Source organism: Pseudopodoces humilis, chromosome 6 (genome assembly GCF_049639895.1).
Source record: "Pseudopodoces humilis isolate 2021_Gansu_Grassland_sample_001 chromosome 6, ASM4963989v1, whole genome shotgun sequence".
Taxonomy (NCBI): domain Eukaryota; kingdom Metazoa; phylum Chordata; class Aves; order Passeriformes; family Paridae; genus Pseudopodoces; species Pseudopodoces humilis.
In genome coordinates, this window is record NC_142205.1 from 62,137,066 (window position 1) to 62,160,387 (window position 23,322).

General features: G+C 41.6%; 1 protein-coding gene across 1 annotated transcript; it reads right to left on the reverse strand.

The window, feature by feature from the left end:
- Positions 1–261: 261 nt before the first annotated feature.
- On the reverse strand, positions 262–2,493 carry LOC148184209 (endogenous retrovirus group K member 21 Gag polyprotein-like). Its single transcript, XM_088056992.1, has 2 exons — positions 1,621–2,493; positions 262–408 (listed from the first exon to the last, which is right to left on the reverse strand). Exons 1-2 carry the CDS (start codon positions 2,491–2,493, stop codon positions 262–264), a joined length of 1,020 nt encoding a protein of 339 aa, XP_087913118.1.
- Positions 2,494–23,322: the final 20,829 nt, after the last annotated feature.

Genomic DNA, 23,322 nt, shown 5'->3' on the forward strand with positions numbered 1-23,322 from the left:
TGGCCAGGAGAAAAACTCCCATCAGCCTCCAGCAGCCTTAACTTCCTTAGGTGTTTCCCTTTGTTTCTTAAAAGCCAATCCATCACACCGTGGTCAGTCCCAAATAGGGACGCAACCAAGTGATGACACCCACTAATGTCTGAACATCATTCAGTGTCTTTACAGAATACACAAACTGCACCTCTTGATGTTGAACTGTTTGTTCCAAAATTTTGACCCCCGAATACTTCCAAGGAGGTTGGCGCTGAACCTTTTCTGAAGCTACTTGCAGCCCATGAGAATGCTGATCAGCTGAGGCTGTATCTCCAGCAGTTCATCCTGGGTGGCCACAGCCACCAAAATGTCATCCATATAATGATAGACTTGAGCATCAGGAAACTGCTGGCGAACTCCAGACAGGGCTCGAGCCTGCATTGACAAATGGCAGGCAAATTCCACATTCCTTGTGGCAAAACCCTCTATTGATAACTCTGTGGGGGCTCAGAATTGTTGATAGCTGGCACTGAGAAGGCAAATTTTGGTCTGTCATCGGGATGCAAAGGAATCATAAAAAAACAATCCTTTCAGATCCACGATGAGCACTGGCCAACCAGTGGGAAGCATGGTGGGTGACGGCATGACAACCTGCAATGTCCCCATGCTTTCCATCACAGCATTAACTTTCTGGAGGTCTTGTAGCAACCTCCATTTCCCAGATTTCTTCTTGATACAGAAAACAGGAGTGTTCCAAGGACTGGTAGAAGGCTCCAGATGACCCTGGTCCAACTGTTCTTGCACCAAATCATGGGGGGTGACCAGTTTATCCATGAGGGTGGGGCCACTGGTTCTCTGAAACAAGTTTATCCACCAGCCACCATATAGAAGGTGTTGGACAGTCTGCACCCTCCAGCACAGTGGCCCCCATCAAAAATCTGTCCCCGTATGCACTCCCCATGCAGCCTGAACATCCCTCCCCCAGAGAGTTATCTGTGGGGCATGTAACGTATGGCCAAATCATGGCCGTGTCTTTCTCTGGGTTCATGATGGACATGGGCCTCTGGCTCACATAGCATTGTGCTGCTCCTGGCAACCCCACGACAGACATCCGCACCGATTCCAAGGGCTACTCCAGGGGCCAGTCAGCAAACCTGATAATCATGATGTCCACTCCAGTGTCAAGAAGCCCACAGAGGATAACCTCTGGTGGTGTCTCACCAGGGATGGACAGGGTGCAGACTTGTTCAGGATGTTCCTTGGCCATCAGGACAGAAATCCAGTGAGCCTGAGGCAGCCCAGTGGACCCAAAGCTGGTTCTCAGCCCTGCAAACACAAGATTTAAAAGGTACAAGTTGAGCAAGCCTACAGGGATAGTGGCAGGGGAGGTGAGCATGGAAACCATGGCATAAATCCACCCTGTGAAATCTGAATTGATGACTCCCAGGTGCACCACAATGCCCTGAGCAGTGGTACTAGATCTCCCCACAAGAAGAACCCTCACCCACTCATGCCCTCACCCCCCCAGACCAAAACCATCCAAAGGAACCCTGTACATCCTGCAAGTGTCTAAGACAACTGTGTCTGCCGTGCAGACATCAAGGCCCGCTGAGCCAGAGGTGCTGGCTATGAGCTGGCCAAGCAAACCTCCATCGGCTCCAGGGTGTGAAGAGAGGCTTGTGTCTGAGCATGTCTCTCTGTCACACTCTGTTTCCCATTTCCTGAGCCCAGCAGAGGCTGACCAGTGGCATGGACCTTTGCCTTGCACACACTCGCTGCATGATTTGGCCTACCATACTGGGCACAGAAAAACAAGGGAGTAGAGACCCCCTGCACTTTCTTTTTCTGCTTCTTGCTGGCCTGAGCAGTCCCCTGTTGACACTGTCCACCTTGCCCCTTCACCCAAGTTGGCCGCAGCGCAGCAGCCATGGTAGGGGGCTTCTCAGCAGCAACACCTGCCTCTACACAAGCCTGCACCATCTGCAGCAGCGAGCGATCACCAGGAAGCATCCCAATGATCCTCCGACACACGGCATTACAATTAGACCTTGAGAGGTTTTTGAGCACAGTCTGTCTCGCCTTGTGATCCTGCACCTGCCTCTCCACAGAAGCAGTCAGCCAATTCACAAATTGCAGAAAAGACTTGTCACGCCACTGGATAACATTCACAAAAGGCTCCTTTGGGGCGGCCAGTTCTAGGGTCTGCACTAATGGTGCCATGCCCGTCTCTTTGCGTTGCTCAAGCACAATAGGGTCAAGGCCAACCTGCCTGCTAATGTCAGCAAAGCCGTCTTTGCCGAGCAAAACATCAGAACCGATCACCTGCCTAGGATCCCGCTGACCCAAGGCAGTATTCTGCTGCTCCACTTGACAGGCCTTCTGAGCCCATTGGGATATGAAAAAGTCATATTCTACCAGCTGATAAAGAACACAGGCTGAACTCCAGATATCATAAGGTACTAGGACACCACCAACAAGGCCCTGAAGGGCCTTCATAACTTCATTCGACCCCATACCCATGTTTCTCATCCATCTCCCAGAGATTTGCCAAAGCTTTCCAGGATAATGGCTGATAGGTCCTCTGAGTCACATCCTGAAGCACAGGGAATACCTGATAACCCTCCGGAGGAACGGTCTTGCCTGCCACGTCCTGTCTCAGGGTCCCCCGAGACAAGGCCAGGCATTTGGCCAGAAGACATTGCAACAGCGCTCAGCGTCACAGCCGCCGTAGCACCAGCAGAATCAGAGGACCCATCCCTGACGTCCAGGGGGCTATGTTCAGAAGCATGACCAACCACCTCATCAACCTTGGCTCTCACCGCCTCTCAAAACCGCACCTGGTCTCGAGGTTGTATGGTTGTCTGGCCAGGAGGCCAAGTCCACAGGCCAGCTGAAGAAGCCCCACCAGCCCTGGGACCTTTGCCCCTGGGGGCCACCGGCTTCATGACAGCGGTATATTGGCACCACCTGTGCCAAGAGTAAATAATGCAGGGTCCGGATCTGCCACGGCCATCCCGGCTACAGGACACAGAAGGGGAGACCCCATTCCACCTGCGGGTTCGGGCATCACCCAGGAACCTGAGGCAAAGTGGGGTGGAGCCAGATTGGGGTGGTCCACCCCCAAAGCAGGAGGAGATTGAGGCGCAGGGAGGGGCGTGGCTCGCGGAGCCACGGCACCTCCCTGTCCCACTGCCAGGGGTTCTCCTGGGCTCGTGGGAGGGGAAACCCACATCACGGGACCCACAGCAGCCAGTCCAGCATCCGCGCTGCACATGGCACCCCCCCAAGCCCAACGAATCTGGTGTGGGAGGAGAAGTGGCTGGGATCGCCCCCAACAGAGTTTCACTGGGGACGCCAGGCTCAAAAGCCGGTGCCGGCCGCTCTACGCAGAGCAACACAGGCACCCCGCCCACTGGGACAGGGGCCGAGAAACAGTCACCCAAACCTCCGCCCTCCAGGACAGCGCTTGTTGAGCATGCACAGCAGCTGGCGTGGAGCCCGCCCCATTCCCCCCGCCCCCAACTCCTGTGGGGTACAGCACAGCCCAGTCACAACAAGAGCATCGGACCTTCCCCTGCACCTCTTCCAGGGGCTGTGCAGACCCTTGTTCAGGCAGCTCCACGGCGCTCTGCACTGGAAACGCACAGAGAAGGCGACCCTGCCCTGGGCTTTTGCCGCCTGGGCACCAGGTGAGGCGGGGCCATGCCCATCTGCTCCATGGAACCCCCAATGGCCCACTGGCCAGGACCCAGCTTGCTCCATGGAACCCCCAATGGCCCCAGCAAACCCGGGGGAGCCAACCTCAGAACCTGAGCCACAGCCTACCTCCAGCCCCGCATCACGGGAGGAGAGAGAAAACTCCACCCTGCTCCCAGGGCTGGAATCCAAGCTGTCCTCATCATCCAGGTGAGAGAAGACAGCCACAGAACTGGCCGAAGAGGATGCAGAGCTGTCCAGAGTGCAGTCACACTGCCGCCAGATCACCAGAAGCCGAGCCAGGTCAGCATCATATGCCACGGACATTGCCTGAATCAGGGAATCACCTAACGCATCCCAAGCTGGCTTTGAAAAAACCGTCTCAAAGCTCTGCCATAAGCATACAACCGCTGAAAATCAGCATCTGAAACATCAGTCTGCTTCCAATTGAATACAGCATGCCAAAACCCCACAACCAAGGCCTCCGTCGGCAACAATCCGAAGGTAGCCATGGCTCAGGACTGACCAATGACACCGCTACCATCACCTGCAATACCTGTCAAAAGTCACCAGATGTCACTGTCGGACGCAAAATTATTTACACAGACACCACTCGATGTATGGTAGAGGAAGAAGCAGCTTTATTCTGTCGTTTCAGTATTTATAGATTCTCGACAATGACCAGGGATTGGATAGTCAGGTTAACACCTTCCCAAACACACTGGTCGTTAAGAAACATCCATCAAAAGACATATCTTTAATGGAATGTATAAACATTTATGGTTATAGTTACTTTCCTGGGAAAGTGTTTAGAAACTATATGAAAACAATGTTAGAAAGCTTGATTTTCAGGGTGACACTCAAGGTCCTTTCTCATTATGCAGCTGTTAATTTTTTTTTTAGAGCACTTATATAGGAGGTCAGGACTTGAATTCAGTTTCTTCTTCCTGAGATAGTTCTGTAACTCTGGGAAAGAATAATGTCTTTGGTCATTCTCAGGAAAACATAGGATCAAAAGAGAGGACCAGAAAAACCATGTCTGTATCAATGGCCAGTGGTTAGGGCATTTAAATGATCAGGGAGCTCAATGGGGAAGAAGAGTGGGCTTCAGTTGCTCTGCTTGGTATTGTACCTAGTACAGTTCACAGAATCACTTTGCAAGCCCACTCATGCAAAATGGAATGGAGTCATGATAGTGATGCCAAAGTGACTTTTTTTTTATTAATAGAATCATATTATGCCCTGAGAAAACCTGCTAATCCTTGGGCAATTTAGGTAGAGGATTTTCTCTTGCATTTTTAGATTTGTCAACATTATCAGACTGGCAGTTCTGGGCTGAGCAAGGATACAACGCTAGATAGTCAGGAAAAGTTGATTTTGTTGATGAAAAGCTCAACATGAGGCATCAATGTGCACTTGCAGCCCAGAAATCCAAATGTATCCTGGACTGCATTCAAAGCAGTGTGGGCAACAGGGGAGGGAGGGCATTCTGCCCCTCTGCTCTGTTCTGGTGAGACTCCACCTGCAGTGCTGCATCCAGCTCTGGGCCCCCTCCATGGACATGGACCTGCTGGAGCAAGTCCAGAGGAGGACCAGGTGTTACAGGCAAAGCAACAAGCATATACCAGGTAATATTTTACGAAGAAGATTCCTTTCCTTTTGAGGATAAAAACAGCCTGGAAAATTACTGTGAATTTTATATGGGAGAGAATTATTAAGTTAAACCAACATCCTTATATATTTCACAATATTATACTGAAATTTGATGCGTATTTGAAAAGAAAATGATTACTAAAACTGTTGAAGGTATACACAGGATCCAATATTGAAATGGATGTTTGCTTCCATGGCAACTATGTGTCATGTCCAATGTTGGTGGGCTACAGTGGCTGGGATGGCCAGGACATCCCAGCTTACCACACTCTGGTTTTGGCATCCTTTTAGCACATCTGAAATCTACTTGGATGGGCTGTATTTTAGAAAGAATACCTTGAAAAGGAAACATCAGTTAATTTCTACTTGAAAGGATATTATTAATTAGAATTATTACAGGACCTTCTATTCATAAAAGGCAATCTTAAATTAGGGGTCTGGGATAGAGGTAACATAGGCTTAATATTATCACTGACTCCTCAAATCATGTAGGAATCACTATTTGAATAGTAAAGGCAGAAACATTCTATGAATTAACTGCAGGAAGCTATAAGTTTAGCTATAAGCTGTAAACACTCTTGACAGAATTTGACAATTTAAAACACAGGTGTTTTAGGTTTTCTAGGTTGATGGAGCAAGCATGATGCCTGCAGAGTGCATAAAAGCAAAATCAAGAAACATTGGACTATATAAACTTCAGGACATATTTGGCAAACTGTTGTCCATATTCCTAACATTGGTGTGACACCTTCATAATAATTGCAAAATAATTAGCTAAGAAACATATGTTGTATGAATCAGTTCCAACTTTAGCACATGCAAATGCTTCAATCCTCCCTCTTGAGGAAGGGGCTATTAAACTAGCCTGATCTTCCATTTAGTATCACCTTATTAGGATCTGCAAGGTATGAGAACCTTGGCAAAGTCAAAGCAGTAGCAGGTTGGGCGGCTTTGGGGCTCTGCTGAAGTACTGGAGAGTGGCCGCACTTTACTAGGCAAAGGCTGCCATGTATGTGTGGCAGGAAACTCAGTGCTGCCTTTGTCGGCAGTGCCTTGGCTGGCACTACTACGTTCCTTGGTTTACCTCTTCGCTGCCCACACAAAGGGAGCTGCTGACGTCCTGCTGGGCTTGCTGAAAGGTTAGCCTGCCCTTTGGCGCTGCATGATGGCTGTACCATGTGGCTGTCACCAGTTTTTTGGGACGGCCTGATTGCTAGGACCCCACAACATGACACCCCTGCACTCCTCCCCCCGCCACCTTTGCCACTGCTTTCTACTCGCCAGGCTCCCTACAGGGGCTTTGCCCATGCCTCAATCCTCAGTCTTGGCACAGGGGTGGGATCCCAGGGACCCCCTTTTTGGGGTGGGACGCTCCAGCATGGCTGGGGTTGGCCCAGAGTGCCAGGCATCCTCTTGATATAGTGAACTCACTGCTGCTGTCACGGCACCGTGTCTTTGCAGATCTGCGTGCCCTTCCCCCACTGCTGGACCTCCACAGAAAGCATATGGAAAGGGGATGAGCTGTTGGAAAGGGTATCCCCTGCTCCAGCCAACACAGAATGGCACAGGGCAGCATGGGCTCTCCTGTGACACTGTTGGGGCTTCCCTCTAGGTAAGGGAAGACAGGGGGATTGGGGGCCATCTTTCAGCTCTCCTACCACAGTCCCAGTAAAATTACAGTTGTTGTCTAGAGACATAGAAACATAGATCCCACGACATGGAGGGACTGCCGTGGCGGCACAAGCATCCTTCTTTTTCTGGTCTGCAGATGCAGAGCGGTAGCTTGGATTCAGCTGCAATGAGACATGGTGTTCCACAGCCACGGACCCTGGTGGCAGCTTGGGCAGTTGGGGCACAGGCGAAATTGTGTGCAGTGCTGACATTAGTGGTGGCAGCTTGGTAGCTGCCATGCAGGCCATGCGGATGTATCCGGTGCCTGCGGCTGTTGCTAGGTAATGCAGTTGTTGGTGGTGACTGGCAGTGCGGCTTTAACCTGCTGAAGTCTGGGGCCATTTGCAACTGGCATGATGTGATGTCTCATGGTCCTGGGTGCTGTTTGCACCAGCCGAGTCTCCCAGTCTCTTGGGCACTGACTGTGGCACTGGCTGCCTCAGTGTTTCACAGGTTTCTTGAAACTTGACTGCGGATAAGGTGGTATGCAGAAGGCTACAGCCCCGGGCACCAGTGGCTGGGCTGCTGGTATATTTTCCAGTTTCTGGCACACACACTCCGCCATCTTGGGTAAGTGACTCCAGTGCCATGTGCTCTCTGCCATTTTGAGCAGCTGTCACTGGCGTCTTAGTAGCTGCTTTTGCATTTTTCCTGGCTTTGTGAAAAATGATGTTCACTTTTCCTGGTGAAATTTTAAAAGGTTTAATAAAAAAGACAATAGGAGACAAAGACAATAAAGCAAAGGGTTAAAATGGCCAAGTGCTTGGCATTCTGCCAAGAACACACCTGCTGTTTTGGAAACATCCTTTAGATACCATTTCCATTGCATCAGCCAATTGTGTATTCATAAACAATTAAGCATATTCAAACTTTTCCAAGAACTGTTTTGCATGGCCACTCCTTGGGTCTGCCTTTTTAGAACATGCATTTTTAACACATGCTAATAGTAGTAATATCTTTTTCTTATTACGTCTTAATTTGGGCCTTGGCACCTTCTTTCTAAGTGACGGTGAGTGTTGATAAGCAGCAGAGTCCTCATTATCTGTTCATTGGATGTTGTCCTGGAGTGACTTTATGATACTGGTATCTCCAAATGCCGGTTTATGTTATATATTAAGTTCTGCACCTCTAAGACTGGATTTGAGAACTAGGGAAGTTGAAACTGCTGGATGCTGATGGGAGTTTTTTCTCTTGGCCAATAACTAACCATTTCTGAGAATTGACAGTGGTTTTGATCATTGAAAAGTGAGATCAACCTGTGAATACCACCTTAAGATGTAAGTCCGGGAATTTCTTGCTCTCTTTAGTTTCCAGCTTCTGAAGAGGTAACAGGGCTCCAGCTCAGCCTCCTCCTCACCCCAGGCCGGACAAGGCCACAGAGTTGGGGGCGGGAGCGGGCGGAGAGAGCAGGCCCAGGCCGGGCCAGGCCGGTTCCTGGCTCGGCTGCAGTTTCTGCTGCTGAACTGAAACCTGACACCATGAACACCTGCAGCTTGAGCAAGACTTTAACTCTTTTACTACCCAGATGAGACTTGCAGATTAATTTTTTTTTTTTTCAGAGAGAGGGGAAGAGAGAGAGAGTGATCAACATGTAAAGAGACACCATAAACTATCAAAGACAGTGAAGAAAGGAATTAAGCTTCAGAGGGGGAAGAGAAATAAGGAGATGCTTTAATAAGCTGAAATATTTTTCTGTTAAAGCTATGGAGATGAACAAAAGTGTTCTGAAAAAACTCCTTTAATTCATGACATAGTATATTGGGAGGAATAGAATGTTCTGAAGTGTGGATTTTAAGCAAATAGTGAAGTAGCTGTGATTCCCTTCCCTACATCCCTGTGTGAATGTATTCTTTTTCTCCTAGCCCAGACCTGAGTCACTTTATCTTATCTCCATCAACCTGCAGTCCAGGGCTTTAGACAATGAGCAGTAGTCTTCTCTGCAGCTTTTATATAGTTTTGCTATAATAGGCAAAAATATTTCATGAAGATGTCTAAGTCATAAATTAAAACATTGCAGTCTCTGACGTGTGTTCCCTGATCTGTCTCTACAGTGAAGTAATCTTATTAAAGTGCTTTTAGAATTTAGTCTCAGGTTGGTTTGATTACATGTGGCTGCTTAACAAGGGATTTTATGCCTCGTAGTTTGCTAAAAAGGCCAATGAAAATAATATGAATGTTATTTCGATTAACTATCTCTTTTGTCTTGTAATACTGCAATTGATGTATTTTGTTTTTCTGTATTTGGGAAGAAATCCCTTTCCTGTTTCCAGCCATACTTGTTTTGACAAGTGATGGTGTAGCTCCTCTTTTTCATGCCATCCTAAGTAGTTGCCATGGTGTCACCAAAACTGTGGGGGAAAACAAAAAAACAAAGAAAAACCTCTAAAAAACCAGTTTTAGTGTTAGAGAATCAAAGGATTACTTTATTCTGGCCAGGATGTTGTTCTGGCCAGATGTGCAACAGAAGTAATTTCATCCACACATTGCCCAGGCTTTGCAGAGAAAATCATCCCATCACACATGAAATTTAATAGATCTTTCACGTTTTATACCTACATCAAACCCCACAGAAATTAATTGGTTCAATGTTCACTGGTCCCAAGTTGCATAGTTCTTAGTATTTTATTTCCTATTGGATTTCTTTGCCTCAGATGCTGATTAGGTTCTCATCTCTCTTCTCCCAGACCAATTGTCTCTGACCATGCCAGGGGTGACGTTTGGAGTTGATGGTTGTTAATGGTCATTATCTTTTGCGTACCTTCTGTACTACTCCTAGTCTATTGAGATATTAAGCTCATCACACCTCACCTAGTGTAGCAGTCCCCTGAAAAGAAACTTCAATTCCCTTCCCTCGGGGCAAAGGCAAAAAAAAACTGACTAAAGTTACATAAAAAATTTAAAACATTCTAAAATTTCCAACAATGGGAATTTCAGTCCATTTTAAAATTCGTTCTCAGACCTGTTTAAAGTCATGTTTTAAGTTTGGAGAGCCATGATTTAAATAGCTGGTGTGTAAAAGCTAGATGATGTCTATTAGCATGAAGTGGCCTTTTAGGTACAGTGGGTTTCTTGCAAACTTCTTTAATGTGATTCAATGCAATCCTACAGAAAAAAAAAAAAAAAAAAAAGATAAAAAAAACTATGAAAAATGGACAATCTTTTTCACAGATGAACATTTAATTTCACATTAACACTGAACCTAAACCACTCAGCAAAAAAAAAGCATCTATAATTAAATGAGTAAATAGAATTAAGTTATGATACTGATAGCTGAATGAAACACTAGTGGCAAAAAGGAACTACTGATGGTTTGGTCTTAAAAGAAAGACTGCTTGTAAGGACTTGCATTAGAATACTGAGTGGTGAATGTTCTTTCTGCCTCTAATTAAAACACTGCTTGTGACAATTTTCTTTGGCCTATTAATGCTGTACCTAAATCAAGTGTTTGATGAAGTTATCTTATGCATAGCACTTTCTGAAAAATTCTCTCCTGCTTTCTCTGATGTATTTTTATGATTTTGGCAAAAGCCCTCAAACCAGGTCATCCTTGAGTTTACCTTTCATGCAATTTAAGCAGTGAAACAGTTCCATATTTTTACTAGTGTGTAGAAAAGGCCATTTTCCTGCAGATACTTAATGAATGAAAGAAAATCTTTTATAACCTTGTGAAAAATGAGGTTCACTCTCTTGATAAAATTTAAAAGTTTAAGAAAGGACAATAGGAGACAAAGATAATAAAGCAAAGTTTAACAACCAGATGCTTGCCAAGACCACACCTACTATTTTGGAGACACACTCTATATACCTTTTCTATTGCATCAGCCTATTGCACATTCATAAACAATTATATACATATAAACTTTTCCCCTAACTAGTTTACATGTTCCAGTAATTGTTCAGCATGGCTCCACCTTGGGATCACATTTTTAAAGCATGAGTATTTCTTGTCTGTGGTTTTAGTCTGTTCTTATTATCTCCTCCAGCTTGGGTTCTGGTCCATACTTTCTTCAGATGGTAGGTGCTGATAGTTGGCATATCAATAGCAGGGTCTTCATCATATCTTCATTGGATGTTAACCCAACCAAGCAGGCCGTTCAATTACCACAAGCATAACTATATCAGCTATTCACTGAGTCTAGGTTTAGGTGATAACAGAAATAAAAAACATTTTTATAGAACAGTTACTTTAACATTATACATATAACATCCATTTGATAGTTGCAAAAAGCCAATATTATAATATGTATTTATAATAACCTTGAATGACTGCAAAAGAAAACTTAATGACTTTTCTCAGTAATCAATAAGCAAACATCACCAATTGAAAAATAGCTGTTTCATAAAATAAATAAATGGTTTTAAGTATGTTTAGAAGAGACTTTTAACATCAGCAGAGATATGATGTTTTTGCACTGAATCTCTGTGACTAATTCAGTAGAAAGATTTACTGTTAGGGAACTTAAGGTCTACTTTTCAAAGGAAATATTGGTAAGTATTATTTTTCCCTTGTCCCCTGCAGTTCTCATAATCCCCTTACACTCAGAGTAGGATTTACAAATACAAAATAAATGACAAAACTAGAATACTCTGAGGCTCTCTGTTCACAGAGCTAAAAAGGAAGCCTAGATGATTTGAACCTTATTTTGAGTTAAATATTTGGCACCTATATGTGGGGATTCCAAGCACAGAAAACTCCCAAAATCTTGTGCATGCAGGCCCAAACACAAAAATGAATACAGGGTTCGACCTGAGACCTTGGAGAAGGCTTCCAGATTTAGAGGCCATAGGCAAGGATATGGGTTTGTTGTTTAGATAGAAAGACATTAAGCTAAGTAGTGGAAAGTTTTAAGGTTTTAAAGTTAAGATATAGACATAGTTAAAAAAGTAATAAGAAGTTTTAGAGTGTAGAAAGTAGTTTTGTGTGTCATTATATGATTGGTTAAGAAAGTCTGCATTGCAGCAAAGACAAAATAATTAACTATTGGTGTGAAAGTAGAAGCATTCTTTGTGGCAGTAGTTTACTAATGTGGCAGTAGTTTGGCTAATTAACCTTTAAGAGACCTTGTAACCTATGGTCTTGTGACTATTGGCCACAAACATCTAGCAAACATGGTGAAGATGTTCTCACTCTGTCCTGAGACTGTAGAAGAAGAGTAGTAAGTCATGCATTAAGATCTCTCTCAGTGGTCCCGTCTCTCTTAAAATCCCCAAACCTATATATATTTTTTTCACCTGCTATGCAATGTGGGTAAGAATATAGACAAATGTAAGCCACTAACAAGTGGTAGCAACAAAAATCTACATCAAAAGGACCTTGATAACATATTAGTAATATAATTACAAGATAGATCTTGAAGAAGCCTGATTGCAGCTTGGGGATTTAGGATGCTTTGGCTAATACCAAATATTTTCAGTAAGGAAGACAAAGCAAAATTAGATAAATAAAGACAAATGGAAAGACCAACCTAGGTGATAGTCAGGTAGCTCAACAGTGTGGGATTCTTTCATGTGCATCTACAGAATGACACCTCTACCATGAAAATGTAAAATCTACAATATTAATGTTCATGTTAACCATTTTAGAGGGAAACATGGACAGGCTTTCAGAGAATTTATATATATATATATAAGTGTTGTGGTTTTAAAGCATTAGCTAAAAAAATACTAGAAAACTTACTCATTTCTTGTTGGGCTAAACAGGCTTAAAACTTAAAAGGAATAAAGAAAGTTTATTAACAAAACTTCAAGAATAAGAAAACCAGAATAAAATTTCCAGAAACTCTTTTTCTTTACTACTTAACTATTTTCTTGTTTAATCGACAACATAGAGACAAAATAAAACAACCTGGTGGTTAAAACAGTTTCAACTTTGCTATAGTCTTTTCATCAGTTTTTGTAGAGAAAAAGAAGGGGTTTTTGGTCAATTTATGGAATTTTTCACAAGAAAACCATTTTTTCATGGCTTTCTATTTTTTTAGCAGCCAAGAAACCTCTGCTATCAGGTTCTTTTTCCCATTTCACACTGTAATAAATGGAATTGATTCGTGCTAACTAAATTGTAACTATTTGGAAAATTATTATTAGAAGCAATCAAAAGAATCAGTGTTACGAGGCAGAATGCACCCCTTTACAGATGTTACATGTGAAAATTGAGGTACAGGATGTAGTTTGGAAGATAAGTGATGTCCCAAGACGAAAATGGCCTTGAGATGGACTAAATTAGAACGACTTTAGACATCAGGCCTAAAAATCAGTAAATATCAGACTAATTAGTAGACTTACATAACATAATGCTTAGTATGCACAAGCAAAAGTGTAAGGTTATCCAAAGGACAGCGAGGAAGAGGAGAAGCCTTCCCCAAAAGACCACCAAAAGATGAGTGAAAACCCCCTAACAACAAGTGAAGCATGTGCCGTGAAGAAAAGTGACATAAAGTCAGAAAAATAAGAAATAGGAGGAAACTTATGGGAAACATTAGTGAATATGTATAAGCATACAGTATATAAGTTTAGCTTGAAGTGCTTTGTTTTGTACGTGAGACAGGGTGGGGAACCGCTTCTGTACCCCAGTCAGTTTTATACGTGAGATGGGGTGATAAGACCTCCCCGTACCCCAGTCAGTTTTGCTTATGTTTTAATCATACTTAATTACTGGCAGATTATATACATGAATTGCAATTTTTTGCTAAATTATATTCTTTTACTAAACTGTATGCTTTTATACCAAATTACTATTCAATTTATTAAATGGTATTCATTTTTAATTAAACTGTTATTAACTCAAGGGACCTAGTTGTCAAAATTCTAATTTCATTTATAACAGCACCACTCTGAGGTGTGCTCATGGGCCTTGAGTCAAAAAGGGGTATCATTTAAAGGATAAGTTATTCAAAGGCAAAAATTATTTTCATCTGTCTCTGTGATTATCTCTGGAAACAGAAGTTTTTTCTTTCTCTCTTGAAGGCCACAAATGTTCAACAACTCTCACTTCTCTTTTCCTGTTCCAGCATCTCATGTGATCACAACTACTTCACCATTTGCTTAGATCCACACTTTGAAATACTCCATTTCCCCGCAAAATACTCTGTCATGAATTAAAGGAGTTTTTTTCAGAATATTATTGTTTATTTTTATAGCTTTAACAAAAGAATATTTTAGTTTATTAAGGTATTTCTTTATTTTTCTCTTTTATCTTAAGTTTATTTTTTTCACTGTTTTTGATAGTTTATGTTGTTTTTTTACTTGTTGATTACTTTCTTTTCTTCTTGGAAAAAGGATTAATCTGCGAGTCTCATCTGGGTAGTGAAAGGGTTAAAATATTGCTCAAGACACAGGTGTTTATAGTATTAAGTTTCAGCTAAGCACGCTCAGAGCCGGGAGCCCCCCCTGTGAAAAACTTTAGCCACCCCAGAGGCTTCCCGGGAGGCTGGAGCAGAGCCTGGCCCCGATCTGGGGCCAGGGAAAGCTCTGCAGGCTTCATTTCTTGCCCAGCCCAGGCCCTGCCCAAGCTGCATGGCCTGGAGAGGGGATGGGAGCCAGCTGGAATTTTGCTACCTTGCAAAGCTGGAAACGAAAAAGAGAAATTCCCAGGCTAAAGGTTTAAAGGGGAGTGTTCACAGGTTGATCTCGCCTTTCAATAGTTAAAACTACTGTTAATTTTCAGAAATGGCCAGTTATTGGCCAGAAGAAAAACTCTCATCAGCTTCTAGCAGCTTCAACTTTTTTAGCTGTTTCTTTTTGTTTCTTAAATGCCAATCTATCACAATAAGGAGGGAAAGTTCCCCTCAAGAGCTGAAATGTAGATTAAATCTTTCATATCTGATGATCATTTATATGGTATTTTCAAAAGGTACTTTGCTACTGTTAAGAACAATTAAAATATAGTTAGCCATGTTTCTTATTGGACAGTTACTGTTTGTAAATTAACAGAAACCACTTACCTTGTACCCCTGTCCCAAGTTTGCTGTACCCTGTGTTTCTTGTTCCTCGTTCAGTCAGGCCCTGCCCCCACTGCTCCCCTATACTTCCACATGGCAACAAATGGCTCCACCTGGTATGCCAACCATGCCAATTCCCAGCAGTCTGAGCGACAACAGAAAGTAAGACCACCACATGTGGACCCCTAGAGCCAGCGAGTCATCTTACAGACTACTTACCGGACCACACCGGACGACGGACAGGACACCAAGCTACCTTGCAAAGCCATCTGGTTGTGTCACCATGACAGGATAGAACCCTCTTAAAGTCACCCCCTGGACTTTCAGTAAGCCAAAATAAGAAAGGTCTCCCATAGGGCTCCTGTGAGGTTGGACACCCCAGCTCTGCCTTTGGGTAAACCTGCTTGCATTTCCTCCTTCTCACTGTCCACAAGGAGCACTGGCGGTGAGCAAGACCCCTCGGGCCCCCATCCAGGCTGATCAATAAAGGCTTTATAAAAAGGAGAAGAAGATCTCCTTGCCCTTCCTTTTCACTACCACAGCCCGATTAAGAGCTTAATGGGTAGATGAGCTTTCATATCCTATTCCTATAAGTCCCAGACTACCTTAAGGAAATACTTGACAACAGTTAAGTCCGTTGTTTTATCTTCTGATATAAATCTGAGAATACAAATGATAGATAGTGTTTCATTTTCTTAAATATAAAGCCTGCTAGAGACTCTTCTTGAACAGCATATGTTGTTTTAATCCACAGAAAGTATCTGTGATACTTTAAATTCTCACACAAATGAAATAGCACTAGAGAGTGTGTGAAAAAAGCTTTCTTGTGTTATTTCTGTCCTTTCCTGTGACTTTAGACCATTCCTTCTGATACTGCCTTTTGAATTCTGAATAATAATATGTCACCTGGATTCTGTCCAAGCCATTCTTTGATTTGAGTTTGTTTTTAGGGAAGTAGTCTTGGGAGCCTTTCAGGTGGAATTAAGACTCACTTAAAGTTAAATCCCATGGCAGAACTTTATGAAATATTCACACTAAGCCATATGTTGTTTGGACCATCAGTAATTAATGTAAGAATGTACCTATGGCTGTGAACATTGTGGAATATAATGCAGAGGATGAAGAGATATTTTCTTTTAGAAAGAAACTATAATTTTTTAACAGGTCACATATTCTCCATTCAATCAGAACTCCACTGAATTAAGTCTTTACATTGGATTATCTTGTGTCATAAGTAATGTCAGTTGAGGGCTCAAACATTTTAATGTGAGCTGAACATGGTCTCGAAGCATCCAATATATCTGTGGGGATATCTTTGCACCTCCAAACCTCAATTTTCTGTGCTTGCCTGGCTATTAAAGAGAGGGCTCAAGGCCCCCATCCATCTGAAAAAAATCCTAATGCCAGGAAGCCCTCTATATAAAATGTTTTGCACACTTAGTTGAGGATTTTACAGGATAAAAGTGAAGTGAAGAATATTGTTTCTTGAGGACAAAAAGATCAAGCTCAGTCTGAAGAATCACATGGAAGTGAGAGCAAAGCATAGCATTATTATGTGACTGTTTAAAGATGTGGTATGCCTGTAGTTCTAATTACCCCTAATTAAAATTCTAATTTTAAATTTACTTCTAAAATTTTAAAATTACTATTAAAATTTGTCTAAGAAAAGAAATCACAAGGGATAGAGTATGAGAAAACCAGTCCAGTCTGATGACCATGTGGCACATTTTAAGCACTTACATAAATGTTTAAGCATGTAAATGAATGTTCATATGCCGGTTAGTGGAATAACTTAACTGTCAGCCAGAAATTGGAAAAAAAAATTTTTTCAATTTCCAAAAATTTTCCAAAAAGCAAGGAAGAAAAAGATCAGTAGAGATTTTTTAAGAAATTTCAGAGCTGGTAGGAAAAAATGCTGTTGTGAAAATCAACTTGTGTAAGTCATAGTAAGAAGAAACTATGAACAAATGTTCTCAGCCTCACCAGATTCAACAGAGGAAGAATGAGTGAAAATTGAGTTTTCTTACAGCTTTGACACTTTTGTGCACCTGGGCTTCTTGTAATCTGTATAACTGCACTTATGCTAGCTACTGTCTCTCCTTGGGTGAATAACTGTGTGTGTTAATAACCTTGAATAACTACCAATATATTGTATATGACTTAGAGGCTCACTAAACGTAGTTCTTTGTATGATGACGTTTCTTACCCAGTAAGTTTCTTATGTTCTTTCTAAAATACAAAATACCCCTGCGTTCTGGAAAATGTTTAAGGCTTTGCTTCATACTTCTCCACCTGTGGTAGGGAAACCTATGCAGGAAAAAACAAGAAGAGTGACTTAGTAGAGACAAGCCAGATTGTCACTGCTTGAAGCCTCTGAAGAGGCATGCAAGACTTCTTCAATCTTATTAGGCACAGTTTATTTGGCCTACAGCTTGTGTCAAAATTTTTAATCTTTAAAATGGGTGCCACTATATCCATTGTCTACCAGACAGGGCTCAGTGGGGATATGTGTATTAAAAATAGAGATAGTCAGTTCATGTGAATCTCAGGCCTTTTAAATATGAAAGAGAGAGGCTGATACTTTACATAAGCTGTTGATGCACTGCTGCCTGCACAGGGTAAAATGATTTTAGTGGATTATGCCCATATTAGTAGGTTAGAATTTTGCCCATCAATGAACAATTGATGAACAGGTTGTTTAGAGCAAACATATAATGTGTTTGGAAATTTACTAGGACTTAGAGTGCAAAGAAAAACAGAGCTGTCACACAGTTCACTGTGAAATTAAATAGCAGCTTACCCCAGCAGCAAGCAGAAATCAGCCCTCTGCCAGAAATTGAAGCAATGATCCCACACACAGTGGTAACACCTATCTTCTACCACACTGCACAAATACAGACTCCTTACAGTGTCTCCTGGCAGTCAATATACCTGGGCTATTTCAGATTAGAAGGGAACTTGTTGCAGGCAGAATACAACCATGGAAAACAGATTACAAGGTATCTCTGCCTTCATGGTTTCTCTGCATGTGGTTCAGAACTTTTTGGTTCTCCTGGCATAGATTAAAAAAAAAAAAAAAAAAAAAAAGTTTTTATTTCTTTAATACTCCCATGTGTGGATGCAGTTACTTCATGGTTTATACCTTAGAAGAACTAAAATATATTCCTCCCCCCATCCCAGACATGGTAGGTTCCATTGAGCTAGAAAATGAAATGGAACAGTAATATTCATTAACAAATAAAAAAAAAGTGGTGATGTGTCCATAAATGCTAAGTTTCTCATCTCCTAGATACCTAGAAGAAAGCAGGGAAATAAAGATCAAAAATATATTTGAAAACAGACTTTGTAAGTGAAAAATTAGACAGCCCACACTTTCAGTCCCACGTTCTCTAAACCCTTAAACCTCAAACCCTCTAACAGAAGGAAGGCTGGAGGCTGCATTGGAGCAGAATCCTTTCTTTCAACCCTCTAGCCCACTGCAGGTTTAAACTGCTTATAGACTGCTGTGGGTGGGAATCTGGATTTACAGTTTCAAGAAAGACATTCAGAATACAGGCCTTTATTTTGTCAGCATAAGAAAGACATATGTCATAGACTTGTATTCATATTTAGGCTTCTTTCTATCTCTTGGAGTACACTGTCGTATCTCCACTAACCCCCCTCCTATTTAGCTCAATGCCTGAAATGGGTAACTTGTGCAAACACCTCCCTCCCCGCCCCAGTTATTATAGAGTTGCTTCATTTTTTTGCAGGAGAAAATGATGAGAGGAGGAAAGGTTGTGCAAGGCTGAAGCACCTTAGTGCTTAGTGACAGCTCATACAAAATTGTAATGATCTGTTAATTTCCTTCATGTGATAAAGCCACATGAACTTAGATAGATACTGTTATATCTATCTGTCTATCTATCTATCTATCTATCTATCTATCTATCTATCTATCTATCTATCTATCTATCTATCTATACCTATCCCTATCTCTCTCTCCGTCTCTCTCTCTCTCTCTATATATATACACACATATATACACACATAGGTACACATATATATATATATGACTACACAAGTAGCCAGTGTGGAGAAATTAATCAGCTGAAACTAATGTCAGACAGAAAATGAGACCTTTATCTCATTTGGAGGGCCATTACTAAGCCCTTGTTTTGTCAATTTCATTTTAAGAAAACTGCAACAGCTAATATAGCACTTCCTGGGAAGCTGAAGGATAAACTATATATTTCATATATTTATGAGGACAGAGGTACAAGCTAAGAAGTCTTGAGGGCCATTTATGAAAAACTTAGTAATAAAAATCTATTCAAGTTAGTATGAAATCTGCTGTAGGATCCCCATTTCAAATACATTTACTGATAGATGAAAACCATTAGTCTGAACTTGGCACAATATTAGCAAGTAACTGAATCAGAGGGAAACTTAGGCTTGGTTTGCCAGTCATAGTTCTGGGCAACAAACAAAATAAATGATGGATTTGTTGCAAGAAAATTTATGCACTTGTAGTTCTGAGGCTTTGACTAAGGGTTATTTTGGAACATATGTGATGTCAGTGTGGCTGTTTTCAGGTTTAGTATAATTTTGGTCCCATGTGAGTTTACATGAGTATTCTGGCAATTTGCAAGATGGTATATACTTTGAAGGCAAGTGCTCTGGTAATTACTTTAAATGTAGTCTTCTGGGCTTTTAAAGCATTCAGGGAGCTCAGGACAGATTCCTGTCTATATGCATGTGTCATCACAATACAAGAAGAGCTGTTAGTTGGCTTAGGAAGCAGAATGAATCTGGCATGTGTGAAGTTCAACTCAAAAACAGTTAGAAAAGACATTTGCATCATCTTAAAAAGTCACCATGTCCTTTTCTCATCCTTCTTTTAATGTCTGAAGTCTCCTTCACTTTTTTTTGGAAAAAAATAGTCCCTCAGTTGTTAATGGAATAATGTGCAACATTACAAATCTCCTTAATGGAAAAAATAATCCATGTTCTTTCATAGCATTAGATGACAAAAGTGGAATCAGGAGGAAGAGTGAAGTTTTCACTGGTTGTACTGGTTGATTGCACTTGTACATCAGCAAACCTAGCTGCAATAATCTTCAACATTTATTATAATTTATCATGAAAATTTATAAACACCTGGCCTTAGTTGTCAGTTACAGTATGCTCAGGTAATAGTTTTAGACTGGAAGGAGTGAGAAGGCAGATTTCTTTATCTGAATAAAGCAAAGATACCTTAGACTCTCCTAAAGCAGAGGAGTCAGCTTGAGCTCTGGGAAGTCTTTAAGCTAACATAGCCTGAATTTCAGTTTTGTAATTAAAATATTATCACTGTCAGACTCCATAGGGTGTGTTAGAAAATTTTAGTTTTTCTTCTGTCTTTCTCTAGGATATCGGTGTAATGTGATTTCATACTGTGAGGAGGACATGCTTCTGCTAGACACTTCAGATAACAAGTAGTATGTCGTTCTAATTGGGAACGGCGGGAAAGAACGACACGGACTCTCAAGGGAGCCAGAACAGGAGAAATCTTCTAGTTTATTGCCCTAGGCTTGTTGTATAGATTAGTTCGTGGAAAGTACAGAAAGGAAACTCTTATTGGTCAGTAAATCACCACATCACCATCATTGGTCAGTGGGGCTCACCAGCCCCTGACTTTCTCCTGCAAGGAAAACAAGGAATAGAAAACAACACCTGCAAGGCTGTTTTGTGTCCCTGAGGATTGTTTTGATTCCTCCTTAAAACTTCCCAGGCTGGACTTGAGAAAGCTATGCAGCCTGTAATTTGTACAGGCACTGTGGTTCAGATTTAGCATCCATAGTAGTATTTGTCAATAATTCCTTGTAGGATCAGTTTGAAGTTCTGTGAAAAAAAAATAAAGAGGAAAATTCAGTAAGACAAAAAGTACCATCCTTGAAAATACTGTGTTCAAACACCTCCTAATGAGAATGTATTCTAATCCTATTAACAACTATTGGCAAAATTATGAGAAATTATGAGAAAACAAAATTATGATATCAAAATGGGCATTTCTGTTCCTGTGATTCTTTTTTACTGGGAGTTCCTATGTGAGTAGTGGGTTTTTGCAAAGTGCTGAAGTCAGATTCAGAAGACTTACTTTGTCTCTATAACAAAGTAGCCTGCATGTCAAAGGTAATGGATTAGTCTCATTTTTTTCTTGTTTTTTTGTACTTGGAAGTCAAGTAGATTACCTCATCAACCTTCTCCTTTTCTATACCTGTTTGATGTCTCCTTTATCAAGTGAAAGCTAAATATTGGAAGTTTATCTTTCTCAGATGTATTTGCTGGATGTCACAGTTTGAAGTCTCACATAGCAGAAAAATTATAGGGCTGCTATAATCAAAACCAGTTTTAAAGTATTAAATATATAATTGTCTTGGTTTAAAAGACAGGTGTTTGCCAAGGAAGGCAGAAATCTTCCTGAAATGAATAATATGTGAGGAGAGAGAAGGTGGAGGGAGGGGATTGTTTGGTGTTGGTGTTTTCCCCTGGTTCTCACATCTCCCAATGGCTGGGAGATGGCAGCAGCAGGTGGCATCCTGAAAGCAGCCAGGAGGTGATTCCTCCAGAGAGGTGAGTGGGTCAGGCCCCAGGTTTCCCTTGAAGCACCCAGCAGATGGTGAGGGTCCCTCCTGGTGAGCCTGGAGAAAGAAAACAATAGAACAATCCTAACCTCCTACAAGAATGAAATAGTATTGTAATGGAAATGCTGTTGATATTTAATTGGTGAGTATCTAACACCCTATAATACATAGTTTTATAATTACATTTCATTACAATTAGATTCCCAACATCATCTCAAAGGAGAGATCAAATCTCAAGAAGATTTCTTCCTGGCTAACCAAATTGCAAATTCTTAGGGCATCTGATAAATTCTAAATTTATTATAGACTAACTTGACTCACAGGAAGACTTGCTCTTAGGGGAAGTGAATCTTTATTCCTCTAAGCAGTATCATTCCTGTGTGTGAGACCATATCAGCTTCACCATAGAGGAACACAACTTTTCTAATTAAACCAGTAAAGCATATAGAGGAAGCTATTCTTCTGTTGGCTGTCTTCTAACATTTAAAACTTTGTTTTGACTAAGTAAGGATCCTCCTTATATGGATCCTTATATCCATCTTGAAAGCAGTGATGTAAGTGCTCAGTAGTGCTGTCACTGTGTTAACTTGTGAGCAGTTCCAAAAACCAGCTGGGGTATGATGTCTACTTATGGGGCTTATAAGTCTATGACATCAGACTAATGAAAAATACTCAAGCATGAATGGTATTTGAAATGTTTTTAGGGTTCTTCTTTGCTTTCTTCTCTTTGGGATACAGCACAAACATTGACTGTGACCTGCGAATAATGGCTTTCTTTCCAAATAACTTTCTCTCAGACATATCTGAAGTAATTATTTTCAATCCACTGATCTTGTATCATCTTCTGTTTCTGTGTATAGGACAAACACTTTTACAGTGCATTTCCGTCTGATCCAAAATGTCATAGGTAGTTATCTGTTCTCAGATATAATATCAGGCTCTTTAGTCTCTCACCTGCTACTGAATATAGCAAACAGTAATGGTGGGACATTCTCAGCATTTTCTTGTTCCCATGGGAATCTGTTCACATACATTGTGCATGCAAAAATCAGTTCTCTCATGTAGTGTGTACCATTTCACAGCCATTACCCTTGGTCCATTCCATGTGCAGGCTTTTGTTTTTATATCTGTGTGCAAAAACTTTTTGATTTATTTTCCTTCTCCTATATGCCTCGCAAATCATCTGTGCCATTGAAATATCTCTGAATCATGTTGAGGAATGCACCCTGAAGGTGCCTGCCAGCTCTATTTGGCTAGCACTGTACATCACAGAAATAGGCATGAATTGTCTTCTCCCACACATGAATCTCACCTCACACCTCCTCTTCCATTTTGGCAAATTAACTGTTCCTGGCAGTCAATCACAAACTGCTTTTAGCAGTAATTTGCTGCCTCTGCTCTAAGGGTCAGGTCACTCTGGTGTCACACATTGATCCAGTCCTATCTAATCCATCAATTTTTCTTTCTTACACCTGTTAAGTTACATTACTGTAATTTTTGTGTTATGTTTCTCTAAACTTGCTGTGAATTATTTCTTTCTATTTTTTCTTGTTGTGCCTTGGGGTTGTTATAGTATGTACATTATTTTTATTTTCACTCCACGCTGAGAGCAGTAAACTTTCATATGGGCAAAAAGGTTTTAGGGAAAAAATCCTCTGTACCTTGATATTTTCTTCAAGGCCCATGAGCAACCTTTTGCTCATAGCCTTGAAAATTAGGCAGCAACAACAATTTTGTTTCATATCGCTTTAAATACATGACCTTTTCTAGGATTTAAGAGTGAGACT

Coding starts and splice junctions, on each gene's coding strand:
- LOC148184209 (XM_088056992.1), bottom strand. CDS start 2,493: ATGGGTATGGGGTCGAATGAAGTTATGAAGGCCCTTCAGGGCCTTGTT. Junction 409..1,620: donor ACACCCTGGAGCCGATGGAG/GTTTGCTTGGCC, acceptor TTGTCAATGCAG/GCTCGAGCCCTGTCTGGAGT.